We start from the raw sequence: 15235 nt of genomic DNA on the forward strand, positions 1-15235 counted from the left end.
GGTTTGGCGTCTGTCTTTCATTACTTCTATTTGTCTCCTGCTCCAGGAATGTTTTAAACATTTGTGAATAATTATTATTTTTAACCTTTTCACAGGGGTGTTTGCATTTGGACTTTTTGCCACTGACATATTTGTAAATGCTGGCCAGGTAGTGACTGGGAACTTGGCTCCTTACTTCCTGACGGTGTGTAAACCCAACTACACGGGGAGCGACTGCCGGGCTCACCATCAGTTCATAAACAATGGGAATCTCTGCACCGGGGACCTGGAGGTGATTGAAAAGGCAAGGAGATCCTTCCCATCCAAACATGCTGCTTTGAGCATTTACTCAGCCCTTTACGCCACGGTGAGTGCATGTGCTGTTTGCCAGTTCCCATGACGGGCTTCAGTTGCTATAGCGACCCTGTCTCATTTAAATCTCATCTATAGTTTTCTTTTGTCTGCGCTGTATGGGCAGGAGACCTTCTTTTTTCATGGGGTCAATGGCTTTTCTGGGCCAAATTCAGCCGTGGGGTAAACAAGAGCAACTCCCATGACTTTCCCAGTGAGGGGCAGTCTTATCTGGAGGCGTGAGGGCCAGCTTGGCAGTTAGGAGATCCTCAGTTCGAATCCCGGCTAGGCCACTGACTTTATGTGGTCTAGGGTGAATCACCGCACTTCCCTGCCTCAGTTTCCTGACTTGTAAAATGGTGATGATAATACCTACCTCACAGGGAAGCTCGTTACTATTCCTTAGTGTCCGTACAATAGCGAGTGCTTAGTGTTACTATTCTGGGGGGAGTCTTGTCTGCTTAGGCTGAATTTTAATCCCCTGTTAGCTATAAACTCCTCTTGCATGCAAAGGTCCCATTAAAGGCGGTGTTACAATTTTGCCAGCATAATAAAGGTCAGATTGAGTCGTTGGTGTACAGTTTAAAGGTGATAGTTCTGTCCTGCCATATGGGGAATATTCAATGTCTGTAAAAGCCCCTCTAAAAATATCATCCACCTTTGTTTTCTCTGGCGACGTTATAGCATCGTAGTGTGATACAAGACAAGTCACAGTTTGTATAGGGCTATTTAAGTGATACAGTAAGGATTATAACAGTATTGAAGACACTGGTCGTTTTGCCATTCATTGCAATGGACTAGCTTCTGACTCAGGTTGAGTAGCATCTTGATCCACAAGCAGACGTCTCAAAATCAGTGAGACTGCTCAGGAAGTTAGGTACCACTCAACATAAGAGTGGCAGAATCTGGCTCGAAGGCAGCACGACTGAGCCCAAGAAAGTTGTTCTCTCTCCTTGGCATAGCAGCAAATGCAGGGTTTCAATGTACTAATGCTGAATGTTTTAAACGTACTTGGTTAGCTGATGAATGAGACTTAAAGGCTACTAATTATATTTAGAGTGGGAAAGACAAGGCCGTTACTGGTTTGTTTGTTGCATATTTTTCTTGTGTGTCACATGAACTATAAAAGTGACACAAAAGCATTAACTTAGCTAGCCTGGGAACATCACCACATTAGGAGCACTTTGCTTCACTAGGACAAGTGAGTCTCATCTTACACGCATTTAACATGTGCGAATTCGGCTTTGCGCGGCTGGCAAAAACAAAAACAAAAAAAAGAGAAAAATAACAATTTTAATATTGTGCCTGTAGTGCGGGCGATTCCGCCCGCCATTACACTCAATGTAATTTTGACTATACGCGATTTTCGCTTGACGCGCTGACCGTGGAACGTAACCCCAGCGTAAGATGACTCACCTGTACACTCTACTGGCAAAAAGTGCTCCTAGTGTGGGTGGAGCTATACCAGCAAAACTGCACTTCCAACCCACACCCACTCCACCCTAAGGCCTGGTCTACACTGGGAGGGAGGGGAAGGGATCGATCTAAGTTACACAACTTCAGCTATGTGAATAACATTGCTGAAGTCAGCGTACTTAGATCTACTTACTGCGGTGTCTTCACTGTGGTAAGTCAACAGCTGACGCTCCTCCGTCAACTCCGCCTATGCTTCTCGCCCTGGTGGAGTCGCCGGGAGAGCGCTCTGCGGTCAATTTATCATATCTAGACTAGATGCGATAAATCGATCCCCACTAGATCGATCGCTGCCCATCGATCCAGCGTGTAATGTAGACATGCCCTGAGTGAAATAAGCTATACCAGCAAAAGCACAGTATTGCCAGTATAACTGTGTCTACACTAGGTGCTTCTGTTGGCACCGCTGTGTTGGTCAGGGATCACACCCTGACTGACACAGCTATACCTGCAAAAGTGCATAGTTTAGAGCAATATAAATTGTGTCTATGATGTTTATTGTTATTCCCCTACTTATGTCTTTAGATTGTGAGTTCCTTTCGGCGGGGATTGCCTTTAGGTGTTTGGAAGGTGTCTGGCTCATCGTGAGCACTACCGCAAATGAATAATAACAGTAATGCATGAAAATAGGTTCCTGGTAGGTAGAATCTTTGGGTATGTCTATAGTGCAAGTAAACACCCGTGGCTGGCCTGTATCAGCTGACTCAGGCTCATGGGACTGTAAAATTGCAGTGTGGACACTGGGACTTGGGCTGGATCCCAGAATCTAGGACCCTCCCCACTCGAGGGGTCCAGTTCAAGCCCAAACAGCTGCACCCCAATTGTAAAGCCCCACAGGCTGAGCCCCACAATCCCGAGTCAGCTGATATAGGCCGGCTGCGGATGTTGAATTGCAGTGTAGACGTACCCTTTTGGGAGCAGCAGGTTTTCTGGTGACTTGCTTTGAAATGCAGGCTGCACACCTCTCCGTTGACTCTGTCACTGACAGCCCTGCCCCCAGAACAGTGCCTTTAGAGCCACAGTACTCTCCTCCTGGCCTGCACTACCCCTGGCTCCTCTGAGGGCCAAGACTCCACGGAAAGGGTAATACCACCCTGCGCTCAGGGCTGTGCCTACAGACATCACCTAGCCCTGAAGATGCTGTAATTTGGGAGTAGCCTGCCTGCAAGCTCTTAACATGGGCATACTTTTATAGCCACAAAAGAGTATGGTTTACATTACACTCATATTGTCCAAGGTCCTTTAGGAATTATATTCAAGCCCAGTTGTACTTAATCCTTTTGCCAGACAGTGTGTTGGAAATGTTTCCCTGCTTGCGATAAAGCCTATAAAAAAGGGTGGGGGCTGGTGATCAGCTGCATTCATTTAGATGGACTATTTGGGCCCAAACAGTCAAAGATGTTAACATGAGCTGAAGCCGATGGAGGTGGTGGAGTTATCTGGGCTCCTCTCTCTGGCCTGGCCTGGTGAGGCCATCTCTTAGGATTAGGATGAAAAGGGCCAAGGGTCCCAGGAGATGGTGGGGGTGGCAACTATGAGTCTGAAGGTCGCTCCTTCCCTTTAATTCATGTTGCAGTCAGCCAGCGTTCGCACCCCCTGCTTTCAGTCAGCCAGCATCACACTAGTGTCCATCCATATTTTCCCCCTAAAGTTTCTTTTTTTAAAGTACCCTGAAAGGGAGGGATGGGTGGACCCCACCAGTTAGGTCTAATTTCCAGCACACCAATTTTGGTTCACTGATTTCTAGTCCCACACTTCTTGTGTTTACCCGGCATGATTTTAACACAGTCCTTGAGTTATGCACCTCTACCTCGATATAACGCTGTCCTCGGGAGCCAAAAAATCTTATAGGTGAAACCGCGTTATATCAAACTTGCTTTGATCCACCAGAGTGCGCAGTCCGTCCCCCCCAGCACTGCTTTACTGCGTTATGTGGTATTCATGTTATATCGGGTCACGTTATATCGGGGAAGAGGTGTATCAATAGGCCTTTTTATCTGAACGAGCCTAGTCTCTTTGTACCATTTCCCATGCACGTTTATTGTTATACATTGTTGTGACATTTTTATGACCTTTTGCTCCCTTTTCACAATTGACCTCACGCGAGGCCCAATTATTACAAGAGAGTCTAACACGCAATGAATTAAGTTGGATTCTAACCACCAAACAAAAATAATTGAGGGGACGGCGTGTGAGTAGGTTGGGGAGGAGCAGAGCTCTGTGTGAGTCTTCCTGTCCTCCTTCAAACATCAGTGGGAGGCACACATGGGGCCAGGGAGCCTACTTCAGTCATTAAACTAGAATATCCTTTGCAGATTCCTCTCCTCCAACCCCCTGGAGTGCAGAATTATGTGTCAGCTCAGTACCAGGCCCAGCTAATTGGACTGAGGAGTTGCACCAGTTGTGCAATATTTTTGCATCATTATTTTTAAAATCCATGCTTTATTGACTGATGCCAAACAGGTTATGAACCAGCAAAAACCCAATTCCTGCAGCCCTTGTGTAATCCAGACACACTGACTCCAATCATATTTTGGGAGTAAGGGATGGAAGATTTTGCACCTTCCAAGCAGGGGTGGAAGAATCTGTTTTGCCAAATTTAGAACCCACTGAAAGAAGGACTGCTTCTAGATTTAGGTCAGAGCTGGAAATGTTTGAGTTTCTGAGTTGCTTTTTTCACTGGCAAAACATCGTTCCTGGGCTGCTACATTCATCTTTATTTTAGTCCCCCAGAAGCAGGGGCGGCTCCAGGCACCAGCACGCCAAGCACGTGCCTGGGGCGGCAAGCCACGGGGGGCGCTCTGCCGGTCGCCGCGAGGGCGGCAGGCAGGGTGCCTTCGGAGGGCCCGCTGGTCCCATGGCTTCAGTGGACCCTCCGTGCTTGGGGCAGCAAAATGTCTAGAGCCGCCCCTGCCCAGAAGCAGGGCAAGAATTGGTTTCAAACCAGTCATTTGATTTTGCATTGCACAGGCTTCCATTTAGTTAGAAATACATGCTTTTAATTAAATTTCCTGTGGAAAAATAATAGAGTGGAAATATTTATGAATGTACAGAGTCCTGTTAATGATTTTTGGCTGAAAAATGAATGAGAGAAGTACAAATATCATAACTGCAAATACGTGTCATAATGTATAAATTTGTAATTGAATCACAGATACCTTTTGCTGTGTGTGTGTGTGTGTGTTAAGATGAGATCTCTCTTGTTCTCTTTTCCCTTTTTCCTTCCTCTTTTTCTATTTGCACCCCGTAAAAAAAATCCAATGCATGTTTTTAATATTTTAAAACAAAATGGCTCTTGAAAAACAACAGTGTAAAAAGGAGATTTTTTTTCAAAAGCTTCTAAGGGTTTTAGGAGCACAAGTCCCACTGGCTCAAATTGCCACTTGCACTCCTAAATCACTCAGATGCTTTTGAAAACCTCCCCCTATATTAAGCTGGGGGAGGGAGAAATATGTTGTGTGAACCCTGAAAAACATCACTAATAGTTGGGCTTCAAAAAGCTCCAGAGAATTCATAGATCTTACAGCCAGGAGGGACCACTGTGTTCATCCAGTCTCACCTCCTGTGTAATAGAGCCAGTGAGCCTGCATCAAGTATCCATAATGTATGGATGAACTAGAGCTGGTCTTTTAGGAAAATATTGAATCTTTAAAGTTTTAAAGCCTTCTGGAGAAGTTACCACTTCCTTTGACAATCTGTTCTCATTGTAAAAAACGTGCATCTTTTACACGTTTAGACATTTGGGCCTTGATTTTATAAAATCCAGAGTATCAATAGCCTGTCCCGCCTGGAATGTCACGTCATTTTCCCATGTGAATAATACACTAGTCTTCTCCTGCTCCCAGAAAACAAGTCTGAATGAATGTTTTCTGCAGTATAAATTGGGCTGGACTGTTACTTTCAACTGTTATGTTCACTAGGACATTCTAAAATCACTGTGGCAGAACTTGGGTCAGGGGTGTAGGGAAAAACACTGCTCACAGAATCCAGTTTTGAGTCCCAGTTGATACTTTGAACTGTTCTCTCAAGACAGAAATAGGAAGGAGAAAAGAATTGGTGTAACTATTCATACAACCATGCTTTATTTTGATATCCTGTTCTCCATTGTTTTCCATAGAAAACCTTATAATGACTTGGCACTTTGTAACAATAGTTAGGTTCATTCCAATTTGCCCATCGAACAGTGGATCCAGAGTACACCCTAGTGTCCCTTCTTGACCATTACTCATCATCCGTAATTTTAAAGCACCGGCCTGGCCTACACTAGCAGGGGAGTTCGAACTAAGATATGCAACTTCAGCTACGCTATTTGTGTAGCTGAAGTCGAAGTATCTTAGTTCGACTTACCTGGCCGTCCTCACGGCACCGAGTCGACTGCCGCGGCTCCCCCATCAACTCCGCTTACGCCTCATGCTGAGGTGGAGTACGGGCGTTGATTAGCGGATCAGTTTATTGCGTCCAGACGAGACGCGATAAATCGATCCCTGATACATCGAACACTACCCACCAATCCGGTGGGTAATATAGGTGTACCCTTACTGTAAATTTGTGCTGTAGATAAAGGCTGGCTTCGTGTGTATTTTGCCTTTGAAAAAAACTTTATAACTCTCAGAGGCTTGTAATTTGAAGATGTGCAATTAATTGATCAGAGCAAAAAGCTGTAACTTGATATCACATCTTATATGTGTAATAAAGCTCTGATTAGGGCTTTATTTGTGAAATTTTTTGGTGACATCAAAACATGTCACAAATTCACATCTGTTTCACTGAATGTTCCATGCTGGAAAATAAATGTCCGAAAAAGTCAAAATATTTTGTTTTGTTCAAAATGTTGCATTTTGAAATTGCTTTTATTTTTTTTTAAATGCAAAATGTTAAATACTCAATCAAAACAATGTTGCTTTGTCCTGAAACAATTTTTTTTCAACTTTTCGATTCACTGAAAAATTGATAAAATTTGTTTTCGGTTAGACTTGAAACAATTTTTCTGATTTTTCAGAATTGCCAGCAAACGATACATCCATTATGTGCACAGCTTTTGTTGTGCTGTCTGCCTTTCAGCTTTCAGTAACCAAAAGATACTGTCTGAAAATTAATGTCTTTTCAGATTGGGGATTGTTGGTTTTCCAACAAAAAAACCATTTTTTCCCCAAGGAAAGCTGACATCGTCCATGAAATGTTTTTACTCTGGTGAAAACCCAGTTTTCCATTATGGAAACGTTTTGACCAGCCCTCTGCATTTTACAGTAACTACCAAAGGAAGGTTCCTGCTTCTCGAGGTATCTGTGGATTTGCAAACCCTCTGCTGGCTGTTTCCCTGGATCAAGCCCATAATGTGTGGCTCAGGTCCATTTACAAAGTAGCAGCTATAGGGCACTATATATGAGGTAATAACTTACCAATGAATGTTACAGTTGGATCATTCTGATCATTCCAGTCTCGGGAGAAAAGCCCCCTGGTCCCCATCACCCTTGGGGGTGGCAGTCCCTAGCGTTTATGGCAGTGGTCCTCAACCTTTTTCATCTGGCGGGCGCCAGACGATGAGCCACGGAGGACCGTGGTGGCGGACGAGCATCTGCCGACAAGCGGCAACATCAATAGGCATCGCCGCCAAAATGCCACCTACAAGCAGCGTCATCCAGAGGCGTCGCCACCGAAATACCGCCGAAAATCGTCGGCATTTTGGCAGTGACGCCTCTGGATGACACAGCTTGTGGGCGGCATTTCGGCTAATGCTCATCCGCCAGCCAGTACGCGGGCGCACTTAGACGCCCTGGCGGGCACCATGGCGCCCGCGGGCACCACGTTGGGGACCCCGGTTTATGGCACACTAGAGAAATCTGTTACTGGAGATGTTTTTGACAAGCAAAGTAATAGCACACTTGATGCATTTGCTTTGCTTAACAAAGCCAAGCTGTGTTTGGAAGGCATAAAGAAATTCACACTTAACCTATCACTGAGGAGGATTCCATTGTGTTTCCTTGGTTATCATTATGCTGTCAAATTTTGGTTGTTGTTACAGTATCTTTGTATTCATGCTACTCCTGTAATCACAGGCTCTGAAATTAGTGCATGGCTGTTAATTGCTCCTCACATAGTTTATTTTCTTTGTCAAAAATGCCCTTAAAAAATGAGCTGACACAGCTTGTGGAGTTTACTGAACCGATATTTCTGAGCACAGGAAAACTTCTTACAATGTAATTACATTTTCAGAGTTCTCCTTTGTTAAAAACCACAACAAACCCTCCCATACTGTTCTCCGCTTCTGTCACTTATTAAAGTCCCAAAGTCAAAACAAAGGCTACTTGGTCACGTGCGTGCCTAGTTTGCATGGGTATGTGTCTGCAAAAACTGGGGATTTGCATCTGGCTGGGTGAATGCACAAATCCCTGACTCACATGCACACATTCAATAGTCTCTATGCAATATAAGTGTTCAACTGCACACGTGCAAATTCTTGTGTGATGGAACAGCACCCTTTTATAACAGCTCTGACTGCCCTATTGCTGACTCTGGTTGAGTGGATGTTAGACATGCTGAAGCCATCTGTCTGCGGTATCTGTTTTCCCTTCTGAGGCCCCTCTCTAAGCTACAGAACCCCCTGAGAGTGCCAGAGTTCAGAACATCTGTCACATTCCTGCTTGGCACAACATGCATAGATGAAAAATGACCTGTATGTTTGTCTGAGCCCTTTCATGTGTGGCTTGCGCTGTGTTTCAGATGTACATCACAAGCACAATTAAAACAAAGAGCAGCAGACTAGCAAAGCCTGTGCTGTGTCTGGGGACCCTCTGTGCTGCCTTCCTCACCGGGCTAAATCGAGTTTCCGAGTATCGAAACCACTGTTCGGATGTGATTGCAGGCTTCATCTTGGGAAGCGCGGTAGCGTTGTTTCTGGTAAGCCAATTAGTCCTCTCCCACCCAATTTCAGGACTATCGAAAGTCAAAGAAAAATTCTCATGGTGATACTATAGTTGTCTTTCACAGCTGATTACTCAGCCCACACCCTGTGATGGCTAATTCTAGTGTCATGTAAATGGATTTATCCTCAGAGCAAATCCTAACACGAAATCAGACTTGTATCTACACACATTTCCGTGGTATTTTAATCACTGCAAAGTGCCGACTCTGAGGCCGTCCGGAGAAAGCGGTTCTGTCATGCAGGAGAATGCAGCAGGTGCCAAAAGGGTAGCATGGTCTCACTGCCTATGTGAGGCATGGCACCTATGCCTCACAGCCTCGTTGGCGGTCTGTTGTTTGGCAGATGTGGGATTCGAGATCTTACTTTGAGTGTATAAGGCTCTAAACAAAGAGCCTAGTTTTCCTCTTTATTACAGGGGAATCACACAGACTTAAAACAAGTGTAACAGAGAGGAGAATCAGGTTGGCTCAAAGCTGAGCCTATCTGGGAGACGTGTATCTCCCACTCTGGCACTTGAGACTGGGGATTTGGGATGATTCTTCGCCCCCGTGAGATGACATGGGATAGTCAACAGTGCCAGCCAGGGATCTCTCCATCAAAGGCCCATGGGTTTGGAATGCTCACAGTGCCCAGAAATGGCATCTTTCTGGATGAGACCTCAGACTTCTTGTTCCCTTGTTAGCTAATTCAGGCATTTGTATTGAGAAATGTGCCCAGTTCCAATTAAGAATAATTAAAATTAATCACAAAACCTCCAGAGTCCTCTGCCTTTGAATGCTTAGCAGTGAACAGGCGTTACTGCCCAGGTGTGCTGCTGTGACCTGCCAGGTCTGAAACAATGTGACTCCAGTGAAACATCCTTTCAGAAATACAGCAGCCCCTACGAACAGCAGTGCAAGCACCACACAGGGAGGAGGCAAAGATCAGGCCTGGAATGGGCAAGTGTGTCCTTAACTAGGCATGAGACTGGCATGTTCTTTGCTTGAAACTGCGAATAATTGAGCCTGGTGTCATCCAGGAGTGATCCTTGCACTTTTCATGGAATGGGAGGTTGCAAATTTTACTTGCCTGGGAATCACATATCCTGATGCAAAATTTGGCCTGTAAAGTTCAGTGCCAATTACAGTTAGTGGTTCTGAAAGAATAACACAATTATAATCAAGGCTTCTGTTCTCTAGAACATCATAAAATAACAGTAAGAATGGTTCATCTCCACAGGTAACAATCACACAGGCTAGGTTACTAAAAGAGCCTCTTGCTCCCAGCTATGTCATTCACATTGCCCGTAGTCCAGTTCTGAGAAGGGGATGGTTTGGAATCAAATCCCTCTCCAGGCATACCCAGAACTTTGAAAGAATTTGGGTCAGGACCCAAATTTGCTTTCCGAGTTAATGCTTGGAAGGCAAAGGTTCCAGTTAATGCCTGCCGGTGGAGGTTATATGATGACTTGACTCTTTTTTCCACATCATGCAGGGAATGTGTGTTGTCCATAACTTTAAAGGAACACATGGAGCGCCTTCTAAACCGAAGCCTGAAGATCCCCGAGGGATGCCCCTCATGGCTTTTCCAAGAGTGGAAAGTCCCCTGGAGACATTGAGTGCACAGGTACCGTAAATCCCTCAGTCACAGACAGTCATCAGAAACATTGTCAGGCACAGCTGAGTAAAAGCACCTTTTAACCTCACTGTAAACACGCAGCTGCAGGGCCAATTTCATCCCCAGTATAACTCCACAGAAGACAATGGAGTTATACCAGAGATGAGTCTGTTCCATTATACATATCTATTCACATATCCCTTGTGTCCCAGCCTCGTAGACTTCAAATGCCACAGACACACACCTACAGTTGAAGAGGCAGGATTTAGCAAATGCAATCAATGACAATGAATCTTAATTCATGTTGCTTGGGGAATAAACTTTCACCTTTTCCTTGTGTGCTTGGGCAGAGAATTAGGGGAGGGAAGGTAGATAATTCCGTCTCATTACATTTTGGAACTCTCTCTGTACAATGCCTCTCTTTCCCTTAAATCTGGCACCAATGTACATAATCCAGAACACAGACTCAGATGTGCTGTACAGTGGACCTAATCCTGGGACAGATCCTGAGCCCTCACACCCCCTCTTCATTGGCCATTGGGATGCTCAGCATCTTTCGTAATAACAACAACTAGCAAACCGTTCTCTAACTCAGCAGCAGAAAAACAGAAACGTCATACGTGTTTGCAACTGAGTAATCCAGGATGAGCAGCGGGACATTTTTTTTCTCATTTACATCGATGCTCCCCTTTTCATTCCATTGTTTGTACAGCGTAACCAAGAAGACTTTGACCCCAGTAATTACTAGGAACATGAAGAAGCTGCAGTTTATTAGTTAACTTCTTCCAGGCTGCCTAACGTAACAGGTTTTTGCTTCAAAATACAGCTGTTGTGTCCTACATATTGTTCCTGGTAAAGAAACACTAGTACTTAAGAGAATGCCACTGCATTCTGCAGAAATGAAATTATGTACAGATATTACAGATGTTCAGCAAATGAGGGATTTTCCTCAGAGAAATTTTGACTTTTTGTCAAAAAAGACCTGAAAACCAGCCTGGTAAGCATATGCCGGGTATATGGAAACATTAGTGCTTTGTCTTTTCAGATACAGATAAATATGGGGCTTTTTGATATATGTGGCATAAATAAAGGAAGCCAAAGGCGTCTTTCTAGGTGCCAAGAATTGCCAAAAGGTCTGATCTAAAGCCCAATGAAGCCAACGAAGTGTCTTTCCATTTGCTTCGGTGGGCTCTGGATCAGGCTGTAAAAACACCTACACTGAGTAGGCCCAGAGTGGGGTTTTACTCTATGGTTTACCATCCGAGTGGTTACCTATTTGTACTGATTCTACAAATATGGGAAAGAGATCCACCCCCAACTGCACAGGTTTCTGCAGATGGCCCCACTTAATTTTCCTTTGCACCCCGCCAAGTACCATAGTTATGGAATGGCCCTACCAAACGGATGCCCCATCCCCTCAAAGCGGCACGGTGAGGGGAGGTTGTGTCTACCCTGGCTGTGTCTGTACAATATCCACCTCTCCATTGCTTGATCTTTTTGTTGGATTGTTGCCGGCTGTGCATTGCTAATGCTGGATTTATTCCACCCTATGCCCATGTTACCTGGCGTTCTTTCAACCCAAAGCTCTTGGTAACTTTTACTCTGTGCGAGGAGGTGTCAGGAAATAAATCAGGAGAGACACGGCCGTCCGACCGATAGATGGCTGGCACAAACAGGACAACACAAGAGTGCTTTCACTTAAAGCTGAACTTTACTAGTCTCAAGCACTTACACACGTCCGCAACAAGATTAGTAAAACACCCCCAACCCTTGATAATTACCAAAGCTGAGTGTGGCTCTCGAGTGACACAGCAGCAGGCTTCCGGTGGCCAAATCTTCCGTCAGCTGGTGGAGTCTGCAAGATGTATCCAGAGGGAGAGTCCAAAGAGAGTCCAGAAGAGTCCCCAAACGAGTCCAACTATCTCAAGCTTTTTCCCCATATTTATACATTAGTAATAGAATGCCATGTCCCTAAAAGAAACCTTGTTAAGGAAGCAGTTTCAATGATCAAGCAAGAGGTTCCTTCTGATTATCGATGAACCAGCTGTGGGTTTTTCCAGTTTGCAGCCTTGAAACCCCAATAGACAATCCTTGGGCACATCCTGCTCTTTTAAAATGCAGGTATCAGCAACTTCAACACAATTCTTATCAGGAAGGACACGGGGTCAAGCTGCTCTTTCTGTGGCACCCCAAAGGCCCCCCCCCCCGCGTTGATCAAGCTGAGACTTCTGAATGGCCAATCGACAGCTTGCTTTTAACAATAAGCCACAGTGGTTTCGAGCACTTTACTGGTTTGCCAAAGTCTCCCCGTGCACACGGGTCAGCTCTACATTACATTCCCTTGCCCCCTGACGTGAATTTGCCTAGCACTACAGGATCATCAAGCTGGGCAGGACCCAGCATGCCCCCTTTTACCTATTTCCCCCCATGTGCACGGTTTGCATGGGCAGCTGGACCATTTTCTGCAGAGCTCTGCATGCTTGAGGACAGAACTGTTAGACAACATTTGCATCCAGTGCATCTTGAGTCACGCTCCTTCGTAGCTGCACGGGCACCTGTCCATGGATAGAGCTTAGGCCAGTCCATAAGAAAGGGAACTCTCCCTGGGGTTGCATTTATTACTGAAGTCCCCAGAGATTCCAAATTAGGAATATGATGGGCACCAAGATTCTCAAGAGCCACCAGTGAGTGTGGGTAGCTCAATTCTGCAGTGCCCAATTTGGGGCCTGATTTTCGGGGCCGGGGGAGGGTGCTCAGCACTTTGAGAACCAGGCCCCTTTAAAGTGGCTCAAGTTAGGCACCCAAAATCACTAGTCCCTTTTGGAAATCTTGGCCCGAGTTAAAAATCAGCACTGATACCTTTGCTGTGATCTTTTCTTTTTAAGCTCTTAGAGATCGAGGGACTATTTCCTGATGAGTCAGTATACAGATTAGTCCCCTCCTTTTCAAATATCTAGACACCCTAATCAAAATGTATTGAAAGCTCTCATGTGTTTTCATTTTCCTCTCTGTAGAATCACTCTGCCTCTATGACTGAAGTAACCTGAGCTGGAAGATGGCAAGAGAAGCTATTTTTATTACCCTTCAGTACAGTGCTCCAAGACACACAGTTAGTAAATGTCCAACTGTGACGACCAGTATTATGTTATGTCTAGTTAGAGGCTGATGTTTTGTACATTTTTTGTATGAGGAAGTGATGTAGCTTGCCCTGATTTTTTTGTCAGCTTTAATATATTTATGCCAGAATTTTAAAAACAAAAAACAAACCAACAGACAGAACCCAACCTCTTTTCTTGTTTAAAGTGTGCACTGAGGAACTACATCTATGGACTTGTTGATGTTGTTATGTGATATTTGTACACAGACTTTTTTTTGTTTTATATACATTGAAATAAAATAATTATAATAATTCACTTTTACCTTTTGTTAGCATAGGAAACGCTTCGGACAAAGGGACAGATTCTGATTGCAGGAATCTTAGTGTAAATCTGTTTTAGCTGCATAAAGATACTTCAGATTTGGCTGAGATCAGGAATCTAGCCCGGAGGGTACTGACAACAAGTGATAAACCCTCGGGCTCTGATTCAACAAGTTACTTAAGCATGGGCTTATCTTTAAGTAAGGGAATAGTCCACTTGAAATTGATGGGACAGCTCATGTGCTTAAAGGTAGGAAGGTGTTTAGACTCTTGCTGTATCAGGGCCTGATTGAGCTGGGGCAGGAGGAGGATTGTGCTAGTTCTTAGAGAATAACTAAAATAATAGGGTCAGTGTTTTTAATGGATTTTTGTGAGAGTAAGTTGGTCACTTTAAAAAATGCTAGAATATTCTGCAACAATGACCCACGGTACTCCAATTGACAATAGGATTGGTGCAGGGCCCACTTCCACTCAGCTATACACACACAACTCCTACTTGAAGTCAGATGTACATATTCAAGGGCAGAAATAGGGCCATACAGACGTGAGGCCATTACTGTGGATTTCCACAGTATTTTTCTGAGGTGGGAGTGTCCATCTTTCATAACTGCATTATGGTATGTGATAGACCCAGGCCAGTTGGGAAGAGCAGAGTAGTAGAAGGGAGATATACTGGCCACTGGATAAGCAGTTTCCTGTTCCCTGAGTGACCAGAGCAGGGGCTGCTCCAGGCTAATGAGAACACCTGACTCCAGTTAACCTGCTAAGCACCTGGCTCTAATTAAGACCCCTCTGATGCTATAAAAGGGCTCACTCCAGTCAGGCCAAAGGGAGGCAGGGAGCCAGAGGAGAGGAAGTGCGTGTGAGGAACTGGGAGCAAGAGGTGCAAGGAGCTGAGAGTGAGTAGGCGTACTGCTGGAGGACTGAGGAGTACAAGCGTTATCAGACATCAGGAGGAAGGTCCGGTGGTGAGGACAAAGAAGGTGTTGGGAGGAGGCCATGGGGAAGTAGCCCAGGGAGTTGTAGCTGTCGCACAACTGTACCAGGAGGCACTCTAGACAGCTGCAGTCCACAGGGCCCTGGGCTGGAACCCGGAGTAGAGGGTGGGCCTAGGTTCCCCCTAAACCTCCCAACTCCTGATCAGACACAGGAGGAATTGACCTGGACCCTGGCTTCTACCAGAGGGGAAGGTCTCGGGGCTGTTTCCTGACCCACAGGGTGAATCTGTGAGGCGAGCAAATCTGCCAATAAGCGCAGGACCCACCAAGGTAGAGGAGGACCTTTGTCACAGGTGTCATAACATGAAGCTTGCACTTAATCTGTGTCCTTAGTTACACTGGTCCAAATGAAAAGCAAAACCACTAAAGTCAAGGGAGTTATTTGGGCTTTGGACTGGTGTGACCAAGAGGTCAGTTTGGCCCTGATGATCTCCATGGGGTCTGGCACTGTTTCACGCTGTTTCATTCAGAGCCTCCAATGAGCCATAAGAATAAATG

At 45.1% G+C, this 15235-nt stretch overlaps 1 protein-coding gene across 3 annotated transcripts in view; it reads left to right on the forward strand.

Annotated features, from left to right (window-relative positions):
• Nucleotides 1-13679, forward strand: part of PLPPR1 (phospholipid phosphatase related 1) — a 190991-nt gene extending 177312 nt beyond the window's left edge. For all 3 annotated transcript variants that reach the window (XM_039542775.1, XM_039542774.1, XM_039542776.1), the window contains 4 exons: nucleotides 96-346; nucleotides 8524-8700; nucleotides 10199-10330; nucleotides 13336-13679. In XM_039542775.1, coding sequence (XP_039398709.1) covers nucleotides 96-346; nucleotides 8524-8700; nucleotides 10199-10330; nucleotides 13336-13368 — 593 coding nt within the window. In that variant the 3' untranslated portion in view covers nucleotides 13369-13679. The remainder of the gene's footprint in view (nucleotides 1-95; nucleotides 347-8523; nucleotides 8701-10198; nucleotides 10331-13335) is intronic.
• Nucleotides 13680-15235: the final 1556 nt, after the last annotated feature.

This window comes from Mauremys reevesii, linkage group 6, assembly GCF_016161935.1.
Source record: "Mauremys reevesii isolate NIE-2019 linkage group 6, ASM1616193v1, whole genome shotgun sequence".
NCBI lineage: Eukaryota > Metazoa > Chordata > Testudines > Geoemydidae > Mauremys > Mauremys reevesii.